We start from the raw sequence: 16,761 nt of genomic DNA, 5'->3' as shown, positions 1-16,761 counted from the left end.
TACTATCATGGAATAAAAATACACATCAAGAACACTGTGGTTAATATGCTACTGAATTGACATTAGTCTTCGGACACTGAAAAATTAGGCAAAAATATGCAAAAACTGTATTAAAAACAGATAAGTCTCACTCTTTATTTTTGCATGCACCGAAATAGCTTTTCAAAAAATATGCAATGACAAGTTCATTTAACAATCTAAGACAAATAAATACATTTTATAAGAAATATGTTGAGAACCTCCTATATAGCACAAATAGCCTAAAAAAAAAAAAACACACAAAAATAAAGCCCGTTTTTTATGTAACCACATGGTAAAACTAATGCTGTTTTTTTAACTACTTAAACTGAAGAAATCTTTTCCTAGTTTGGTATCATTTGTTCATTTGACAGTCCTTTTAGAATCAAAAATCAGAAACTGGAAAAATGACTTGTTTTTCATTTTTTTTGTTTTTGAAAGTGATGAAAAAAAAAGTAAGTACAAGGAAAATGAAGCATCAAATTCAAATTTTTCAAATATTCTATATTTGACCTGAGCATAAAATCAAAAGTGGAAAAAATCAAGTGTCATTTTTCCATTTTTTTGATTTTTGATTCTGATAGGAATGCCAAATGAACGAATTAGAATAAGAATTTCCCTTCAGGGATAAATAAAGGTATTCTGATTCTGATTCTGATTCTGAATGATACATGGATTACATGGGAAACGCCCCTCATGCTAAACATTTACAGTTCACCCAGAGTGGAAAACCTTTTGCTCAGTTTCCACAACATGATCTTACTTCTGGAGAAAGGACAAAGCTATACATGGAATTTAATTAACTTAAGTATGCCTTTCTGTCTCCTGTCTTCCTTAAGTACATCCACTTAATGTATACATTTGGTCCTTGTCCTTAATAGTTTATGTTGTACCTGCCAAAGAAAAGGGGTAACAAGGCTGTTGTTAAAATACCATCTAGAGTGCACAGCCTGAACATCTATTCATTCATTCTATTCATCAGAATCCACCCTCTTGCTACATAATGTAACATATTATAAACTGTTTGTGTCATTATTTTGTAACGTTGGTCTGTGACAGACCACTACTGATTTGTGCTTTTCTTACCCCAATGTGGAAGGAAAACAGCTGTCAACTGCAATACAATACAGGAAGGATCTGATACCGTTCTCCCCAAACCCAAATAAATAACACGTTCATGACAATAAATACTGAAAGACTAAAAAGCATCTGAGCTGTGAGCTAGTATAGAACCCACAAAACAAACAGAAGTATTCAGCAGTGGTAATGCATCATGGAGGAAGTCAACTGGAAGTAACCAATTCTTAATGAGCCGAGTGTCTGGTATTTAGCCACAGAGGGGATCTTGTCTGCTCTGGTCCAGTGTCTCAAGCATAAAACAGTGTTATCATACATTGTTATCAGCAAATCATGTGAAATGCAGGTTGTAGTCATATGTTCATACTGATGTTTTTGCTGTAATTAAGACAGTCTGGCATCCAAATGTGCAAATATTTTCTAATTTGTTCTGATACAACTCAGAGACAGGAGGAACAGGATATGGACATTAAACTGACGGCAAAAAAGTATAATAATATTAACAACTTAATAATAACTTAGTGCTATTTAACATTACCAATGAATTCCCCAGATAACCGTAATCCACATTCAGACACTTCACATTATTTGCTACTGTATCACACTGACTAGCTGGCACCGTAGTAAAATTTAATTTGGATGTAAGCTACAGGACTTTGGCTACTTCAATGGGAAATCTCAAGCAGAAAAACTCCTTTAAAGTCCTTTAAAGTTTACATAATATTCTTCAAAATTTCCCTAAACCCCATACAATACTGCTCTTTCTCTTGACCTCTGAGCTGCACTGCCCCACTCACTTGTTAAAGAAGTGTCTGGTCAGTTTAAAGGCTATAGAGCCTCCCATCTGTCAGCAGGCGGAAACTCATTCACCTCACCCACTTCAGCGTGTGACTGCTCTCCCAGCGTGAACGTGAGCTTGTACCTCATCCGAACCTTTTCCTGTAAAACAGATACACATGCACACACACACACTCAGACTGCCACCTTTTATTAGCTTGCTGGAAATCATTCGATCTTGCAACTTCGATGTTGGTGATCCTAATATCCTCATAGTACACTGGTTGGCATGACTGTAAGATGAGGTAACTGGTACGACCTTGAACAAAGGTAAAAATACTGCAGAACTAATGCATTAATTAATGGTTGAACTCCAAAAAAGCTCTACCTTAAGAGGATTGGCAAGCAGTATGACCTGAGTGATGGAAGCAGGGGGAAGGATTGGGTTAAAAGGAGCCAGCTCTGTCCCTGAGGGTGGTTGCAGTCTCACTTTCATCATCTGAAGAATTAACAGAAGCAGCAACCCACATCAAATTCATCTTCAGTTTAAGAAGTTGAACGACTTCCAAAATGAATATTTTGAAATATAAATTCACACTGTGTAGTTTCCAGGGCAATGACAGTGATATCACAGCAGCACAGACTCTTTTACCTTGGGTACAGCAGCCTGGAGAACAATGTCCTTGACAGGCAGCGGGGCTGTGCTAAGCATGGACGCCACCATCACCAGTATATCAGGTCTACCCGCTGGACAGTCGGTGGCGAAATGCAGGAGAACACGCACTCCATTTTTGTCATACGCTGTCACTGGGCACGCTTGACCTTAAAAACATCACACGAAGGTGAAAAGCAAAATGTGAGACATTAAGAGGGCACATCAGCAATGGCTAGTTTTCTTTTTAAAAGTGTTGAGTGATCAAAATCAACAGCCTCTTATTGCTCCCAGTTTAATCGGTCCTGAAGGCATGCCTGTCCTTCATTTTGCACATGTTGGGATAATTATTAATGGGGAAAACATCAACCAGTGTCTTCTTTAGTTCTATTAAGTCTGTTAATATCACCACTGAGTGGCAATATTGTCTATAGTTCAAATTTCCAACCACGAATAAGCTTCAAATAAAAATACTAGAAAATAGTTGGCATTTACTTAATTGCCTGCAGTTTATACACATGATCACTCTGTTCCTTTAATCTCTCTCTCTCTCTGATTATCCTCTCTACAGGTTATTCTGACAAGGTTGTCTGATCAGGCGTGATTTTCCTTTTAGACTGCTGATGTTGAAATGGTGACCAATTCCTAGACTCACTGTAGCTGACTGAGGTATACAAAAATTTTTGAGGATGAAAGCCTATTTGGTAATAGAACTGTTATGAACACTGTAAAATGTGCACAACATCATATCTATATTTATCCATATTACTAAATTAGATTAAATGTCCTCTTGTCTGCCTTGTTCCAGTGCTCACTTAGAACTTTTGCAAATTCAATTGAAATAGTCCAAAAACCTAAAACCAAAAAATAAAGAATATTTCATGTAACTCACTGGGCTTGATGACATCCAAAGGGACGAAGATGTTGGCCAGGGAGACCTCTTGTTCCCTTCCTGGACTGGCCTGACTCAGAGGGAGGGTGGGGGAAGGGGAGTGTAACAGAGTGCTGTCATCCGCCTGACTCTTTGCACTTGGAGTGGACACTGCTTGGAGCAGAGAGGTGGATGTGGTGGATGTGGTGGAGGTGACACCAAGACAAGAAGACAGGGTGGTAGGAGTGAGCAGATCATCACTCTTGACCAGAAGCCTGCCAGAGTCCATCCCACTGAGCGCACTGTGTGTATAATAATAATATTATTAGATATAATATATATAATGCTTAAGCTTGTAAAGACAAACATCGATAACAACAAAATAAATGGGGGTAAGATGAAAGAAATGCTGTTGTAATCATTCGTGGAAATCGAAGGCCCTTGGGTTCACCCTACAAACAAAATCTCAACCATGTGACACTTAACATGATCCCCTTAACATAATTAGTCACAATCTTCACATATTTGGTAAAACTGAGAAATACAAAGCGCTCTTCAGTTTTTAAAAATCTAATCTAGATATTGCTCTCAAAAACATTTCAAGGAACTCTGCGGCTCAATCTGCCATATGGAAATTAGTATTTGAGATGTACTTGAAAAGTCAAATGGCAGAACAGAAACATCACTCAGTGGACAGAAGTACCTTTAAATGTACACACTTGCACATCCACTCAGGCCATTCAGTGCATTTCTTTAAAACATACAATATTTACTGAGAGTGTTTTAAAATGTAATCCAGCATCTAAGATACTATGTGTGACACACAGACAGGGTTGGAGCTGATCCAAAGCCACCCCACCAGTTTTATCTTGCAGCACAAGTATCACTCACCTTCTAGGACTGCCCAGATCCAGCACAGCAAGGTCTGCAAGGTCTTGCAAATTGTGACTGAGAGAAGCTGAAGTGGAGATCGGCCGTGAAGAGACAGGGTTGGCAGGGGGAGCAGGCGAGGCTGTGCCAAATGACTGTCGAAGATCAGCTGGGAAAGTGGTGGTAAATACTGAATTGAGGGGCTGTGGGAATGCAACTGATGTTGTTGAGACAGATTGTGGAAAAGCAGTAGGTGTGGACACCACAGGTAGAGAGAAATTCAAGACAGGGGCAGTTGTAGATGGACTAACTGGGGCTATAGAGAGGGCATCTGGAAAAAGTGTAGATGTAGAGAACGCAGGAACTGGAGATGAAGTGGTGTCAAAAAGAGCCAAATCTTGACTGGAATCCTGGAATACATGGTGATGAAAGCATTGTCATTGCTAAAGAGTAATAAACAATACTTGACATTATCATGAATTACTGAAGGTAATTTAAATACCTGTAAAGATGGCAAATGATTGCTCGGGTTTACATGTGTTGATTTACTTGGAACAGAAACAGTTTCGTTGAGGCCTAAACACAAAACATGTCGAGACAAGAAAACTTGTTAAACGACGGTTAATGTCCAACATGTCCAAGAAATTCATATTAACTGCATTATATTGTATGCTACCTAAAGATAGCAGCTCTTCATCCAGCAGAGAGAGTGCTGCAGTGGGTGTGCTGGGGCTGGGAGACTGAGGGTCAGTGGCAGCAGTCCCACACAAAAGGTCAGCAGGAATAGACACAGTGGAAGTCAGGGGTCTCTGCTGTGGGGGAGAGACGCTCTGGATGCCCAGACCCACCAGGTCAATCAGAATCTCAGACTGGTTTGTGTGGCTAGTGCCTTTCAGATAACAAAAACAAGTACAAGTCAAGCACAAAAACAAAACAGAGGGGTGATATTTTCCTGTTAAGATCTCTGCCACATCCCAAAATATTTGGCAAGGCAGGAGTTCTGTTCATTTCCAAGAACAATTTCCCATTTACTTGAAACAATAACAGACTTGGCTGTGAACAGCTATTTTCCAAAATTACAACAACTTAATCTTTGCATGTTTCTTCCAAGAAACGCTTCTCTCTTTTCTAATCAGACAAACACAACAGTAATAATAATAATACAACGCTCTGCTTACACTAAAATGTACCTTGTCTGACTGATGTTTTTATTTGTTGTGCTTCTTCAAACTCTCCATTGATGGTCTGTCCTTCCACAATCTTCTTATAGGAATTAATGACATGAGAGAGGTCATCACTGGCCTGTAGAATGTCTCCTGATAAGTGCATTTTAAAAGGTAGGACTCTGGTAAGGTTTATAAAATTCATGAGATGGCTGCAGTAAAAAACAGTCACATTTTTCCACAATGTTTGCAAAATTTGGCAACTGTATGAGCATTCTGGTCCAACAGGATGCTGGTCTTACATGAGCACAAGGCCTCCCAGAATCATGACTCAAGCGTTTGATACTTAAATTTGGATTCCAGGAGCAAGTCATAAGCATCAGGGACGAATTGCAGGGTTTCTTACCCAAGCTGCTGTCATTATCCTCGGTCTCAGTGGCAAGTTGAAACACTGTTTGCCTGAGCTTGTCACAGTCACCATACAGCTCCTGGAGAAAAAGGTTCAACAAAAGAAAAAAAAATATCACCGAATATTCATACCTTGAATTTCATTCATGAGAAAAGTGATACGCTTACATGATAAACATCACTTAAATACACATACTGTTACACATCTGCAAAGAATCCTATCATTACATAAAGAGTCTGTGTCTTCATTTTGAAAATAACTTAATTTGAGCTGCTCACAGAGTGTATTTCTTTACTTCAAGAGAAAAACTGATAAAAATAGTATTCACAGCTTCTTGCAAGGTTAAATCGAATACCAATAAATTACTTCACACTGCTTTGGGGCCGTATGGGTAAGGTTCGCCATACTCTTTCCAAAAAGGTCAATTAATGCCGAAGATTTATGGAAAGCTGTCTCAAAAGGTCAACTGAGCCTTAACTTGTGAAGAACGAACCCTAATGAGATCCTTGTCTCCGTCTGTGGAGTCTTCCGGGCTGAAGTGAGCAAGCATCTCGTTAAGGAGTTTGACACTATTGTTGACCGCCTCCAGTGTGCTCTTTTGCTTTGTCACTTTTTGTGTTCTCATCTCATCCTGAATAAAACAAACAAACAAACAAAAAACTCTGTTAACCACTGACTGTATATAAAGACAGAAGACATGGCAGCTGCCAAAAAGTGAGGTCAAAACATCTTGATCTCCCCTGGTGGATGGCTCCATAAACTCCATAAAGTAACTCCATAAAGTCCTTGCTGTCCGTGTTAGCAGGGATATCAGGGTTTTCTTTTCATTTTGACAGCTCTAATCACACTAATGTATGTTCAATTGTTCATTTTTCTGATGAGTTTGATTTGAATTATTTGATGCTATAAAAAGGGGATCCACATCATGAGCCACAGCTTAGTGGGTGTATGGGAGGGAACTCGCTCCCTCAGCTCCACCACCCGACCACTACTCCAAATGACATCACCAGTGCAAGATGGCAGCGCTTGTACCCAGGAAAATTCTTTGGTACAGTGGGAGAAACTGAAGACGCACAGTCCATCTTATACAATCTGTGGCATAAACACAAGCTTTGAGATGAAAACTGAGCATGCAGTAAGTTATTTTTAATTTCTCTAGAAGAAAGTCACCAGAACTAAGAATGAATTAAAATACAAACAATTAAAACATTTTCATTTTGGCACTCACACACCTCCTTGACCATGCTCTTAATGAGCCGATTTGCCTCCTGCAGATCTTCAGACTTTTTGCTCTTAAGAAGTTCTGCTAATCTCTGGAAGGGGATGAGAAAACCATGAGTGAATAAACATTCAAGCTCGTTTCCCACAGATTACCCAGAAATAAGCAGCAAAGCCATTCCAGCTCCCAGACTCTTAAAAAAACAAACCTCATCCATAGATCAACTGCACTCCACAAAAAGCAAACATGCAGTCACAACCCCTTTTGGTGTGCTGTGACCAGTAAGGTACTGGAGTGTGGCATTCTGTGGAAGGTTACCATGCAAAGCCCTTAGCAACTGATGCAAGAACGAGAGAACAGACGAAAGAGAGGAAGAGGGAGAGCTTCTTTCTCCTTGGATCCTTTAAAACTTCCCACTCTACAATATGTAGACTGGTTTAACCAATTATTGATATCATTTCACTTCAGGTTTTAATTTCTACTGAAAATGGGATGTATATATATACAGAAAAAAATACAGGAATAATTCAACATTTAGGGCAATATGATTATTTGCTGCACGAGTATGCACGAGTTAGAAGAGAAGATTGAGACCTTGTCTGTAACATGTGATGCTACAGACAGGAAATAGTTTAGCTTAACTCAACAGAAAGACTGAAACTGAAAGTGTGTATCTGTAATAAAGATAAAACAAGCATAAAGAGTGTGCATTGTGTGCATAATCTTGCAATGTTCGCAAAAACATCCAAAAATAACTCTTCTCACCTTGCTCTTCTTCTCATCATCAAACACAGGATTCTTTGGTCGTGGAGAAGGTGATGGTATTAATGTGGCATCAAGAGAGATGTCTGGGTCAGCTAACACAATGCCTAAAATAGAAATCAGAAGAAACAGATAGTCTACTCTTGAAATGACAGTTTTGGCACATCAAGGTGACAAAATTATTTTAAAAGACTACAAACCAGACATCAACCGTTTTGGATGACACCTTTACACATTCACATTTTTATTTACTGTGTTATTATATGTTATTAGTGTAGTTTAACAGTTTAAAAGTGGCTGGTTTCTCACTTTGTGACTTCAGCATCTGATACGCTTCACAGATTTTTGCTTCATCTGGTAGAGACACGGTCCAACTGTACAGCATCTCAATCACTTTTGTCTTCACTCTCTCTGACACTTTGTCTCCCAGATACTAAAAAATAACAAATGTTCAGCTTAGATTGACACCAAACATCAAGTAAACATATCATAATTAGATTATTATGTTACTTACTTTGGGTGAAATCACTTTAATTAATTCATTTAAAAACCTAAATTTCCCAACTTCGTTGTGAAACCTTCGCCCACAGTTCTTCATACAAGCCTCGAGAACCTACACAAAGAAAACAAACCAAGATAAATATTTACTAACTGTAACACTTAAGGCTGAGGAAAGTCAAGGTGCAACGCACAGTGAAATGATAACACTACAGACCGTTAACGCTTGTATCGCCTCCCATTCCTGAGGGGACTGAATCTTGTGAGCCAACAGTCTAACAGATATCTGTGGGCTGAAAAAATATAATGGAAAGAAAAAAAAATCCAATACAAACTCATGAACAAAAGCAACCCAGAGTCCAGGCATCATAATAACCTCCACATGTTTATCACAATGAGGACACACATGAGCAACGTTAGCAAAATCGTGAGTGAAACTGAGTTTATTGAAAGAATGTGACCATACCCTTCAAGTTCCTTATTAATTTGGTCACAGAATCCCATTATATACTCCCAGTCTTCCTGTCTGTTGGAAGGGTTGGTGGCTTTGTCTGAAAAGAGAAAGATATAATCTGCCAGTAGATAAACCTAAAACAGTCTATCCTGTCAATGGAAAGCTAATGAAGGCTGGACATTTGTGACACATCTACCTTTAACAAGATTTAAGTCAACTCTCGAGCATCAAGCTCGATCCCTTCCAAGACCAGCTTACAAGGACCAGATCAGCAATAGTACACATCAATGGACAAGAATGCCACTGGTTAAGGGGTAAATAAATTAATCAAAAAGAAAACAAACAGAAAGGGCCAGCATTTAAAACAAATAAACAATTAACACATATTAGGGGTTTTTTTGAGGCTTTGAGATTTGCAAAATGCTGAATAATTTTTCTGTTGTTGCATTCCTTTTATTGAAAAAAATTAAATGAGGGTTTTCTATCACAAAATTTTGTTTCGTGAATGTGAAATTTTGCAAAGGTAATAAAAACATTAGCAATACAGCACTGTTTTTCCTATGAACTGCAGCCATCATAAAAGCCAAACACAAGGTCTTTGTACAGGAATTCCAGGCAGTTGATTCTCTCCTTGACAGCCCGCAGACACATCTCTGATCCCGTTTATTTTTTCTGTTGCATGTCCCTCATAAACTTGATCAAGTTAACCCATCAGGGTGTTTACAACAGCCGTCGTAAAACACAGGGAGCACATGCAAAAGCGTAGTGCTGGTCACCAGTGGAAGAGAATAATCACATTCTAGCGAGCATTTCAATATGCCAACTACAAGCTCAATTCAGGACACAAATAAACCAAAAATCAAAACTGATTTTGGCTAGCTACAACCATCAGTTGCCAGCAGCTGTCTGTAGACACTTCCTGACAACACAGACGAATTAGCGCGATAGTTTTCAGATTCGGCACTGTCATGTGTGTCCGAGTAACGTTTTGGACATCTACAATTATCCAGCACATTAGCTCATGCCTCTAATGTGAGAAAATACGCTAAAAAAGAGTTTAAATAAGAACTTACTAAGCCAGGATTCCAACGACTCTCCATCATCCGCCATATTTGCACTGAGAAGCAAACAACGCGTGACTCCTGCTGCATTCACGTGCTGTCAGACAAATGGGAGTTGTTGAATGCTAGTTCGCAACCCACTGACAGGTTTTGTATGAATTTTCATTGCAGAGATGCGACAATATGAACAACGTCATACTTTTTATGCTAATTTTATAGTTCTGTGTTGTTTCTTTGCTATCTATTCAATGTCCTTTTTTTCCCTTTTTAATTTCTGGGGGTTAGACACACAATTACAAGCATAATGTACATTCCTCCTTCTCTTTCTGCCGCTGTTGTACTTCAAAGCTAAGGACCAATATATTTTTCTTAAAAGTTGATTCAGAAGAACTCAGACAGTAAATACAACATGATGACATTATAAACAGTGAGTGGTACAAAGGATCACGGCCACACAGCCTTCTTCGAGCCAACCTTAATTTATTTTTTATGTTTATGTTTTGGGTTGTCCTTCCGTCCCATTCCCTTGAACGTGATACCTAAGGCAGATATACAGACTCTTAAGACAGTCTGTTTACATTTAGATAGTCAGAGGTCAAGGTCATTTAAAAAAATGGAAATCACTTAAGGTAAATGACACTCTCCCCAGCTGGACAATGTACCCCGTCACATTTCAAGAGTTCAGGAATGGCCTGAGGACCACAATAATGGCCTGCAGACCCCCCAGATCCCAACCTGATCGAGAATCTGTGTGATGTACCCCAAAGAAGCTGAGTCCACCCTCCACCACCGAGTGGGGCCAAAGAGAAGGACCCAAAAGACCCAACATAGCACAAATAGCACATAGCACAACACAAAATAGCCCCAGAGTTCCTGTTTCTCCTCCCCTGACAGTCAGGGCTGAGTCAGGATGCCAGCCAGCAGTCTGACTAACTGATACGACCCTGATGTTACAATTTCCAGCACTACTAGGAAAAAAACAAGGATCCTCACGATGAATGAAAACTGATGGAATTTCTGTTCAAATGTGAACATTTCCTCTTCAAAAGGTGAAAGCTTTGTGTTACACCCTCGACACTCGACTAAACGAAGTGTCATCAGAGAAACAAAACTACTCTGGCTCAGCGACTTTGCTGCCAGCCTGTCCGCACTTGATCTAAATGGTGATGTACTTATTTCAAACCTGTCTTACGCCTCCTTCTACTATACGGCCATGTGGTGGTGCTAACAGCTCAGAGAGGATCTACGGTTTCATTCAAATGTAATATTTGTTGTCACATTTAGCGGTGAAATAAAGCAGCACTGTGTGTGTGTGTGTGTGTGTGTGTTTCACAGCTTCCTCAGAGGTCATCAACACTCTTTATCTTTTGAATTGTATGGTTTGTGTAGTGAGTAGTGACACATGGATGGAGTTTATTAAATTCATTAATTGAGACAGATAAATGAGAAGCATAATCAGGCTGATAAGATTCTTATTTTCTTATTTTTTATGACAACCACAGATATTTTCTGTCTCTCTCATCACAGCTGAGAAACTGCTGATTCATACTATGAAACCAGCTACAGGTATACTAATTTTATGTGTCACCTAGAAATGATAAAGTTGAAAAAAGGGTTACCGGAAAAGGTCATAAAGTCTGGATTGGGAGTAATGCCATGGAAATCATAAGTCAGATTTATAGCATGGATTTACTTTCTCAGCCCCTTTTTTCATGTGAGGTAATTTCTAATTTGTTTTGTTTTGTTTTGTTCTTCACAGGGAATTTGGTTCCCAGTCAGTAAAAGCTATGAGGGAATCAGCAGTTCCAGCAAATATTTGTCATACTGTGAAAGATATGTTTGACCACTGTTTGTAAATGGACATGAGGGAAGACGTATGATGCAACAGTTCTTCATCCCTGTCACAAAAACACAGAACCTATTCAGTTTTTTTGCAGATAAAGCTCAAGATCACAGCAGTGAAAAGGGCCTTTCAAACACATTTTATTGTTTCTACTTTAGCACCCTTCCCACAATTAGACACATGTTGATTTTACATACAAACATGTACTATGGACTTTACATAAACATCCATACAAGGTCTATAAAGCTCAAGTTACCTATCTGGAAGTTCTCAATTTATTCACTGCAGTGAAATAAGATATTTGTACAAAAGACTGGCTCAAAATATCACCTATATGAGAATGAAAGACACTATTTCATGCTATTATTTGATTTGAAGAATTAATAGAAACAGTCACCTCTGACGGAGGCAAGACTTCAGCACCTCGTCTGTTCATTCAACTGTTCTCTCTTTCTTTCCCCCAGCCATTCTCCAACATGGCTTTATAAAATCACACCTCTGCATGCTTCAACAGATCCTTTCTTTGTTGAATGTTAAAGTGAGACACTTCATTATTAATTATTTTCCTGATCACTCTCTGAGTTTGTGTACTTTTTTACTACTTGATAAAAAAAAGTGCATTTTAGTAACACATAAAAAAACCCATTTGATCAAAAAAATATGCATGTATTTCTCAAGTATCTCTGAATCAATACACTTTCCACTGCACAAATAGTAATTTAAAATGGCATAAAATCTTACTATTTGCTGCATACAAGATGTAATTAAACCCTTCCATGATTTACTGAATGCAGTCTAATTCTCCCTGAATATTGCAACATTTCATAACTCAAAAAGGATTCATAAAGATGGATTTTCAAGGAAAGGCTTCAAGTTTGTTCTTTGAGGCAATAAAGAAACAAGATGCATTGGCACTGGTATCCTCAAGAGACATCTTGTCATTGCTTTGTTTTTAATAAATGTGCTCAGTGGAAGGTTTTTTCAAGATGATAAACACAAATTAATAGCGCATCTATACTATAAATGACTGCTACCAAATTCAGTCACCAATATGATTAATCCACACAAATGACCCTCATTTAACCCTCCTGACTTCATGTTCTATCTGCCAAATAATGTTCTGCTGTGCCCTGCTTGCCATGCAGTGGGGCAGCAGTCTTGAATCAACATTCAAGACATCTTCCTTTTGCTTTTCATTTCATCAGGTTTGGCTACTCTGCATAGTTGACCGGTGTCACATGATTCTGGGAGAAAATGCCGGTCTGTCCATTATACATTCCTTTCCACCAGTTATTATCAGACATATCCAGGACCTCAATGATCTCCACTCCACACTCCATCTCTTAAAATTCAGCTCACCTCCCTCCTGAGCCTCAAAGTCAAAGAGTGCCTTGAAATGGATACCCCAGAGAAAAAAAGATATAAGAGAAACAAGAGTTACAGTTTAATCTAATCAAATAAGAGTTATCTACATACATTAATGATTTTCTAAATGTCACATCACAAGGAATTAAACTGTGAAATAGCTGTCTGATATCTTCAAATGTAATGGAAAATGGTTGTCAAATCTCCTCAGGTCATAATAAAATCACTGTCATAATTAAAAAGAATTCATCTTTCCAAGAATTTACATTTGAATATGACATTTGTATATTGGGTGTCTCATTTCTGCTCAGCAAGAGACAGTTAAAAAGGATCACATCCACAAGATGACTTCTGATCAGGCATGGCATTGTTTTCTCCATCAACATGACAGTACCTAAATGCACCATCTCAGTAGCCATATCAACCAGTAAAAATTAATAAATACAAACAAATCTTTTAAGATGCGGATAAGAATCTTTTGGTGGGCTGACAAAAAAACCCCCAAAAAGCAAGTATTAATTAAACAAATGGACACAATAAATGAAAAAAAAAAATTCATTTTTAGGGAACAGAAGAGAGACTATGTACGTGATGTCAAAAGGTGGATGTTATTCGTTTTACACCTTTTCTTGCAGTTTTGCCTTCTAAATGCAGCGATGTTGACAGATGTTGGGGGAAAATTCTGTTTGGAACGTGATATCAGTGCATAACTTCCATTTATTACCATTTAAATCCAGGAGACAACTTTTCAAACTCTGGCTGCATGACAAGGAAGAGGGTGAAAATAAGGCCCTGGCAGCTGAGTGTTTGTGTTTCATCATGTTACATCATAACTGAGAGGGAGACCCAGACAGGTCGGAGCTCAAATGAAATGTCTTTTTCATATCTTTTCACGACATGCACGCCGGAGAAAGTGACAGCTACCTCTGTCAAAACAATGAAAGATCAATGATTAAGCTGTCATACTGACAATTGACATGTTTTCACAAAGAAGTCACCTTGGACAAGGCAGGCCTGATTTTTTGTTTTTTGACAACTGAATTTCTTCCATTGTTACTTGATTAATAAATTAATGGTATTGACTGTTTTTTAGGAAACCATTCCATACATAAATCTGACATGACAAAATATGTAAACTACATATAGCGTCAGCATACGTCTGTCTCACAAAAGACATTAAATTGACTAATTTGGGGACAGCAAATCTGCACATTTGTCTAATTTCTCTAATATCAGCTTGCATGTATAAAATGGAAACACACAGATAGTGGAAGATAATACTTTTGTTTAAGTGAAATCAAAATGTTGTTTAATTTAATTTTATCTAATTTAATAATGGTCTTGATGCCCTTGGCCTTTGCGTCCTCAAAACCTGCCCCGCTACAGGACAAGTAACTCCAGGCCTGCTGTATGGTCCTGATCAGATGCTTGCTGAACAGGTTCCTCACTCTTCTCAACCAGATTTCACGTGGTGAAATTTACTTTGAGGTCTGATGAAAAACAGCCAGGACAGGAAACATAGGTAGAACAGTAACCATTAACTGTGGGAGTTGTAAATTGTTTATTTACAATGACATAAACAATAATTTTAGCAGTCGGGTATTTCCCGAAAGAGAGGTCACTCCCACACATAATCTTATCATGAGTGGATAATGGAGAGCCTCACAATTTCAACTTACCAATGTTCAGACTTGTTGCACCCTGGTGCCATAAAGGCAATTGCGGTGTCTGCCAGTTCAGTCCCAGTATTATTACTTGTGACTGAAACCACCCGTGTTGGTTTGCGGACTGGAAATCCTCCCATGACATAGCAGCAGGTCGTTCCAAAAATCCCCAAGACCAAGGCTGAATGAGAGAAATGCTGTTCCCGGCAACAAAGAACTGAAAGCCTAAGCTGAACTTGCTATTCTGTTAAGCTCAGCATGATAGTCCATGTTGTTGTCCACGCTTTCTGAAAACCACTGCATGTGTGCCTATCTCCCTGTCTCCCTTGTTTCTCCTCCTCGTCCTTCATCCATTGGGACCACTTTGTCTCCCCTGGCTGTCGGTACTCCATTCCAGATGTTTTGAATTGGCATCTTCATCCTCCAGGCGATTCAGCCTCTCCTCTTGTCTTTCCTTTGTTGCTGTTCTCTCCCTCTGTGCTACTTGTACACCTGTGTAAATGGTAACCTTGGATCTCTGAGCCTTGTGAGTCTGAGAAACCTGTCCTCACTACAGGTCTTGCTGACAGCTGACAGTGTAATTCTTAACTTCATAGCTTCCACTTTTCTCCACAACGTGTTTCCTGAACAATACTTTAAAGGTAAATGCTATACAGAAGCTTACAATAATGCCTTTACTTCACTTCACAATAAACTCTTTTAACAACGTTACAATGAAGATTTCCTTACATGAGTGGTCACAAAATTATATCCCGCAGGAAGTGGCTGCCAATTAAATGTTCCACCCCAATGCACCATAGAAAAAATACCATGGAAAAACCCAAGATGAACAAATAAACCAAAAAATTGTATGTCCAATCTATTAAAGTAACTGATGACAGTTATATATCTAATGTTTCTGTTTGGACTGGGTAGAGATGCAGTGCTCCCTCAAACTCCCAAACTTAATCACATTTTTGACTGAAAGCTTAACTAGCAGCAGGCTGACTTGATGGCTTTGTTAAAGTGGGGCAGGCCTGATTTTTATGCATTTAAAAAGCCTCTTTTCTTCAAACTGGACTTGGAAATTAGATTGGATTTTAGAAAGTGATGTCTGTAGGGCTGAAGCTGCAGAACCAAAACAGATTAAAAGACTGTTTTGAAAAAAAAAATCTTTTCATTATTTTCTTTTTTGTCTGTCTCTCACTCAGCTTTGGGTGAGAGACAGAAAAAAAGCATTCAGGATCTCATCCACGAATGGACAGCATTCTCTCCTTTATCATTCTGAGGCGTAGATGTTATTTTCTTTTGAAGATAAGCTGAAAATGTATTCTTCACTTTGCTCATTGCGTTTGTCTAATTCTGCTTTTTTGTCTTACAGAACAGGGATAACAAGTGTTATCCCCTTATCCATTTAGAACACAATTAATCATGTTATTTTCAGAATACAATAACAGTTTAATCAGTATAAGTGATAACAGTATAGGGAGTACGGTATTGGCATCAATTGAATTGTTTTTCACGGGCACGTCCAAACCATTATACCTAATATATCCAAATTCAGGCCTCTATGGAATTAGTTTTGCGATGTGGCACTGGGGAAAAAAAAAGAAAAACATCAGCTAAGACAAGTGTGTGTGCTACAGCCAACAGAAAATGAAATTCAGACTTCAGGAAATGAAATGACTGCTGACTTGACAGAGAGGGTGAAGTCCCCTGGAGTGCTCTCACTGTCTCTGATGACGAAAGCTCCATCCACTCTCTGTTTGTTCAGCAATTCTTCAGCTTCGACTTGACGCATTTTCCCATGAAACCAGCCGAAAAACTCAGCAGCACAAAAAGCTCAGAGCCTTGACATGATGTGTATATATAATAAATCACAGGACAAGAAACTAGATATACAGAACTACATTTGAGAGTCTTACTGGTTAAAAGTCAACCACAAACAAACAGCAAAATAAACAAATAAAATGCAGCATCTATAGCCCTTGCTTGCAATTAATTATGTTAGCATGAAAATAATTGGTTTTCACACATCTATTTTTTTTGCTGCTGTCTTTGCTTAAGGTGACACACTAT

At 38.6% G+C, this 16,761-nt stretch overlaps 1 protein-coding gene and 1 long non-coding RNA gene across 3 annotated transcripts; both read right to left on the bottom strand.

Moving 5' to 3' along the window:
• Positions 1 to 106: 106 nt before the first annotated feature.
• Positions 107 to 9,948, bottom strand: gga3a (golgi associated, gamma adaptin ear containing, ARF binding protein 3a). Of its 2 annotated transcripts, XM_046410618.1 has the most exons (18): positions 9,844 to 9,948; positions 8,783 to 8,867; positions 8,534 to 8,609; positions 8,333 to 8,431; positions 8,128 to 8,251; positions 7,822 to 7,925; positions 7,070 to 7,150; positions 6,331 to 6,468; positions 5,835 to 5,916; positions 5,456 to 5,581; positions 4,942 to 5,154; positions 4,768 to 4,841; positions 4,287 to 4,675; positions 3,417 to 3,697; positions 2,525 to 2,694; positions 2,261 to 2,371; positions 1,893 to 2,034; positions 107 to 911 (listed from the first exon to the last, which is right to left on the bottom strand). In XM_046410618.1, the coding sequence occupies exons 1-17, from the start codon at positions 9,878 to 9,880 to the stop codon at positions 1,924 to 1,926; spliced, it is 2,301 nt and encodes a 766-aa protein (XP_046266574.1). In that variant the 5' UTR covers positions 9,881 to 9,948; the 3' UTR covers positions 107 to 911; positions 1,893 to 1,923. The 2 variants fall into 2 exon arrangements, with proteins under 2 accessions (XP_046266574.1, XP_046266564.1); XM_046410608.1 differs by having other exon boundaries at positions 107 to 2,034.
• A 5,412-nt stretch (positions 9,949 to 15,360) lies between these two features.
• LOC124070591 lies at positions 15,361 to 16,548 on the bottom strand. Its single transcript, XR_006845212.1, has 2 exons — positions 16,377 to 16,548; positions 15,361 to 16,277 (listed from the first exon to the last, which is right to left on the bottom strand). It is a non-coding gene; the product is annotated as an uncharacterized LOC124070591 (long non-coding RNA).
• Between the last annotated feature and the right edge of the window lie 213 nt (positions 16,549 to 16,761).

Source organism: Scatophagus argus, chromosome 2, assembly GCF_020382885.2.
Source record: "Scatophagus argus isolate fScaArg1 chromosome 2, fScaArg1.pri, whole genome shotgun sequence".
NCBI lineage: Eukaryota > Metazoa > Chordata > Actinopteri > Scatophagidae > Scatophagus > Scatophagus argus.
The sequence above is the reverse complement of the archived record's forward strand: the minus strand, read 5'-3'. Positions and strand labels throughout refer to the sequence as shown.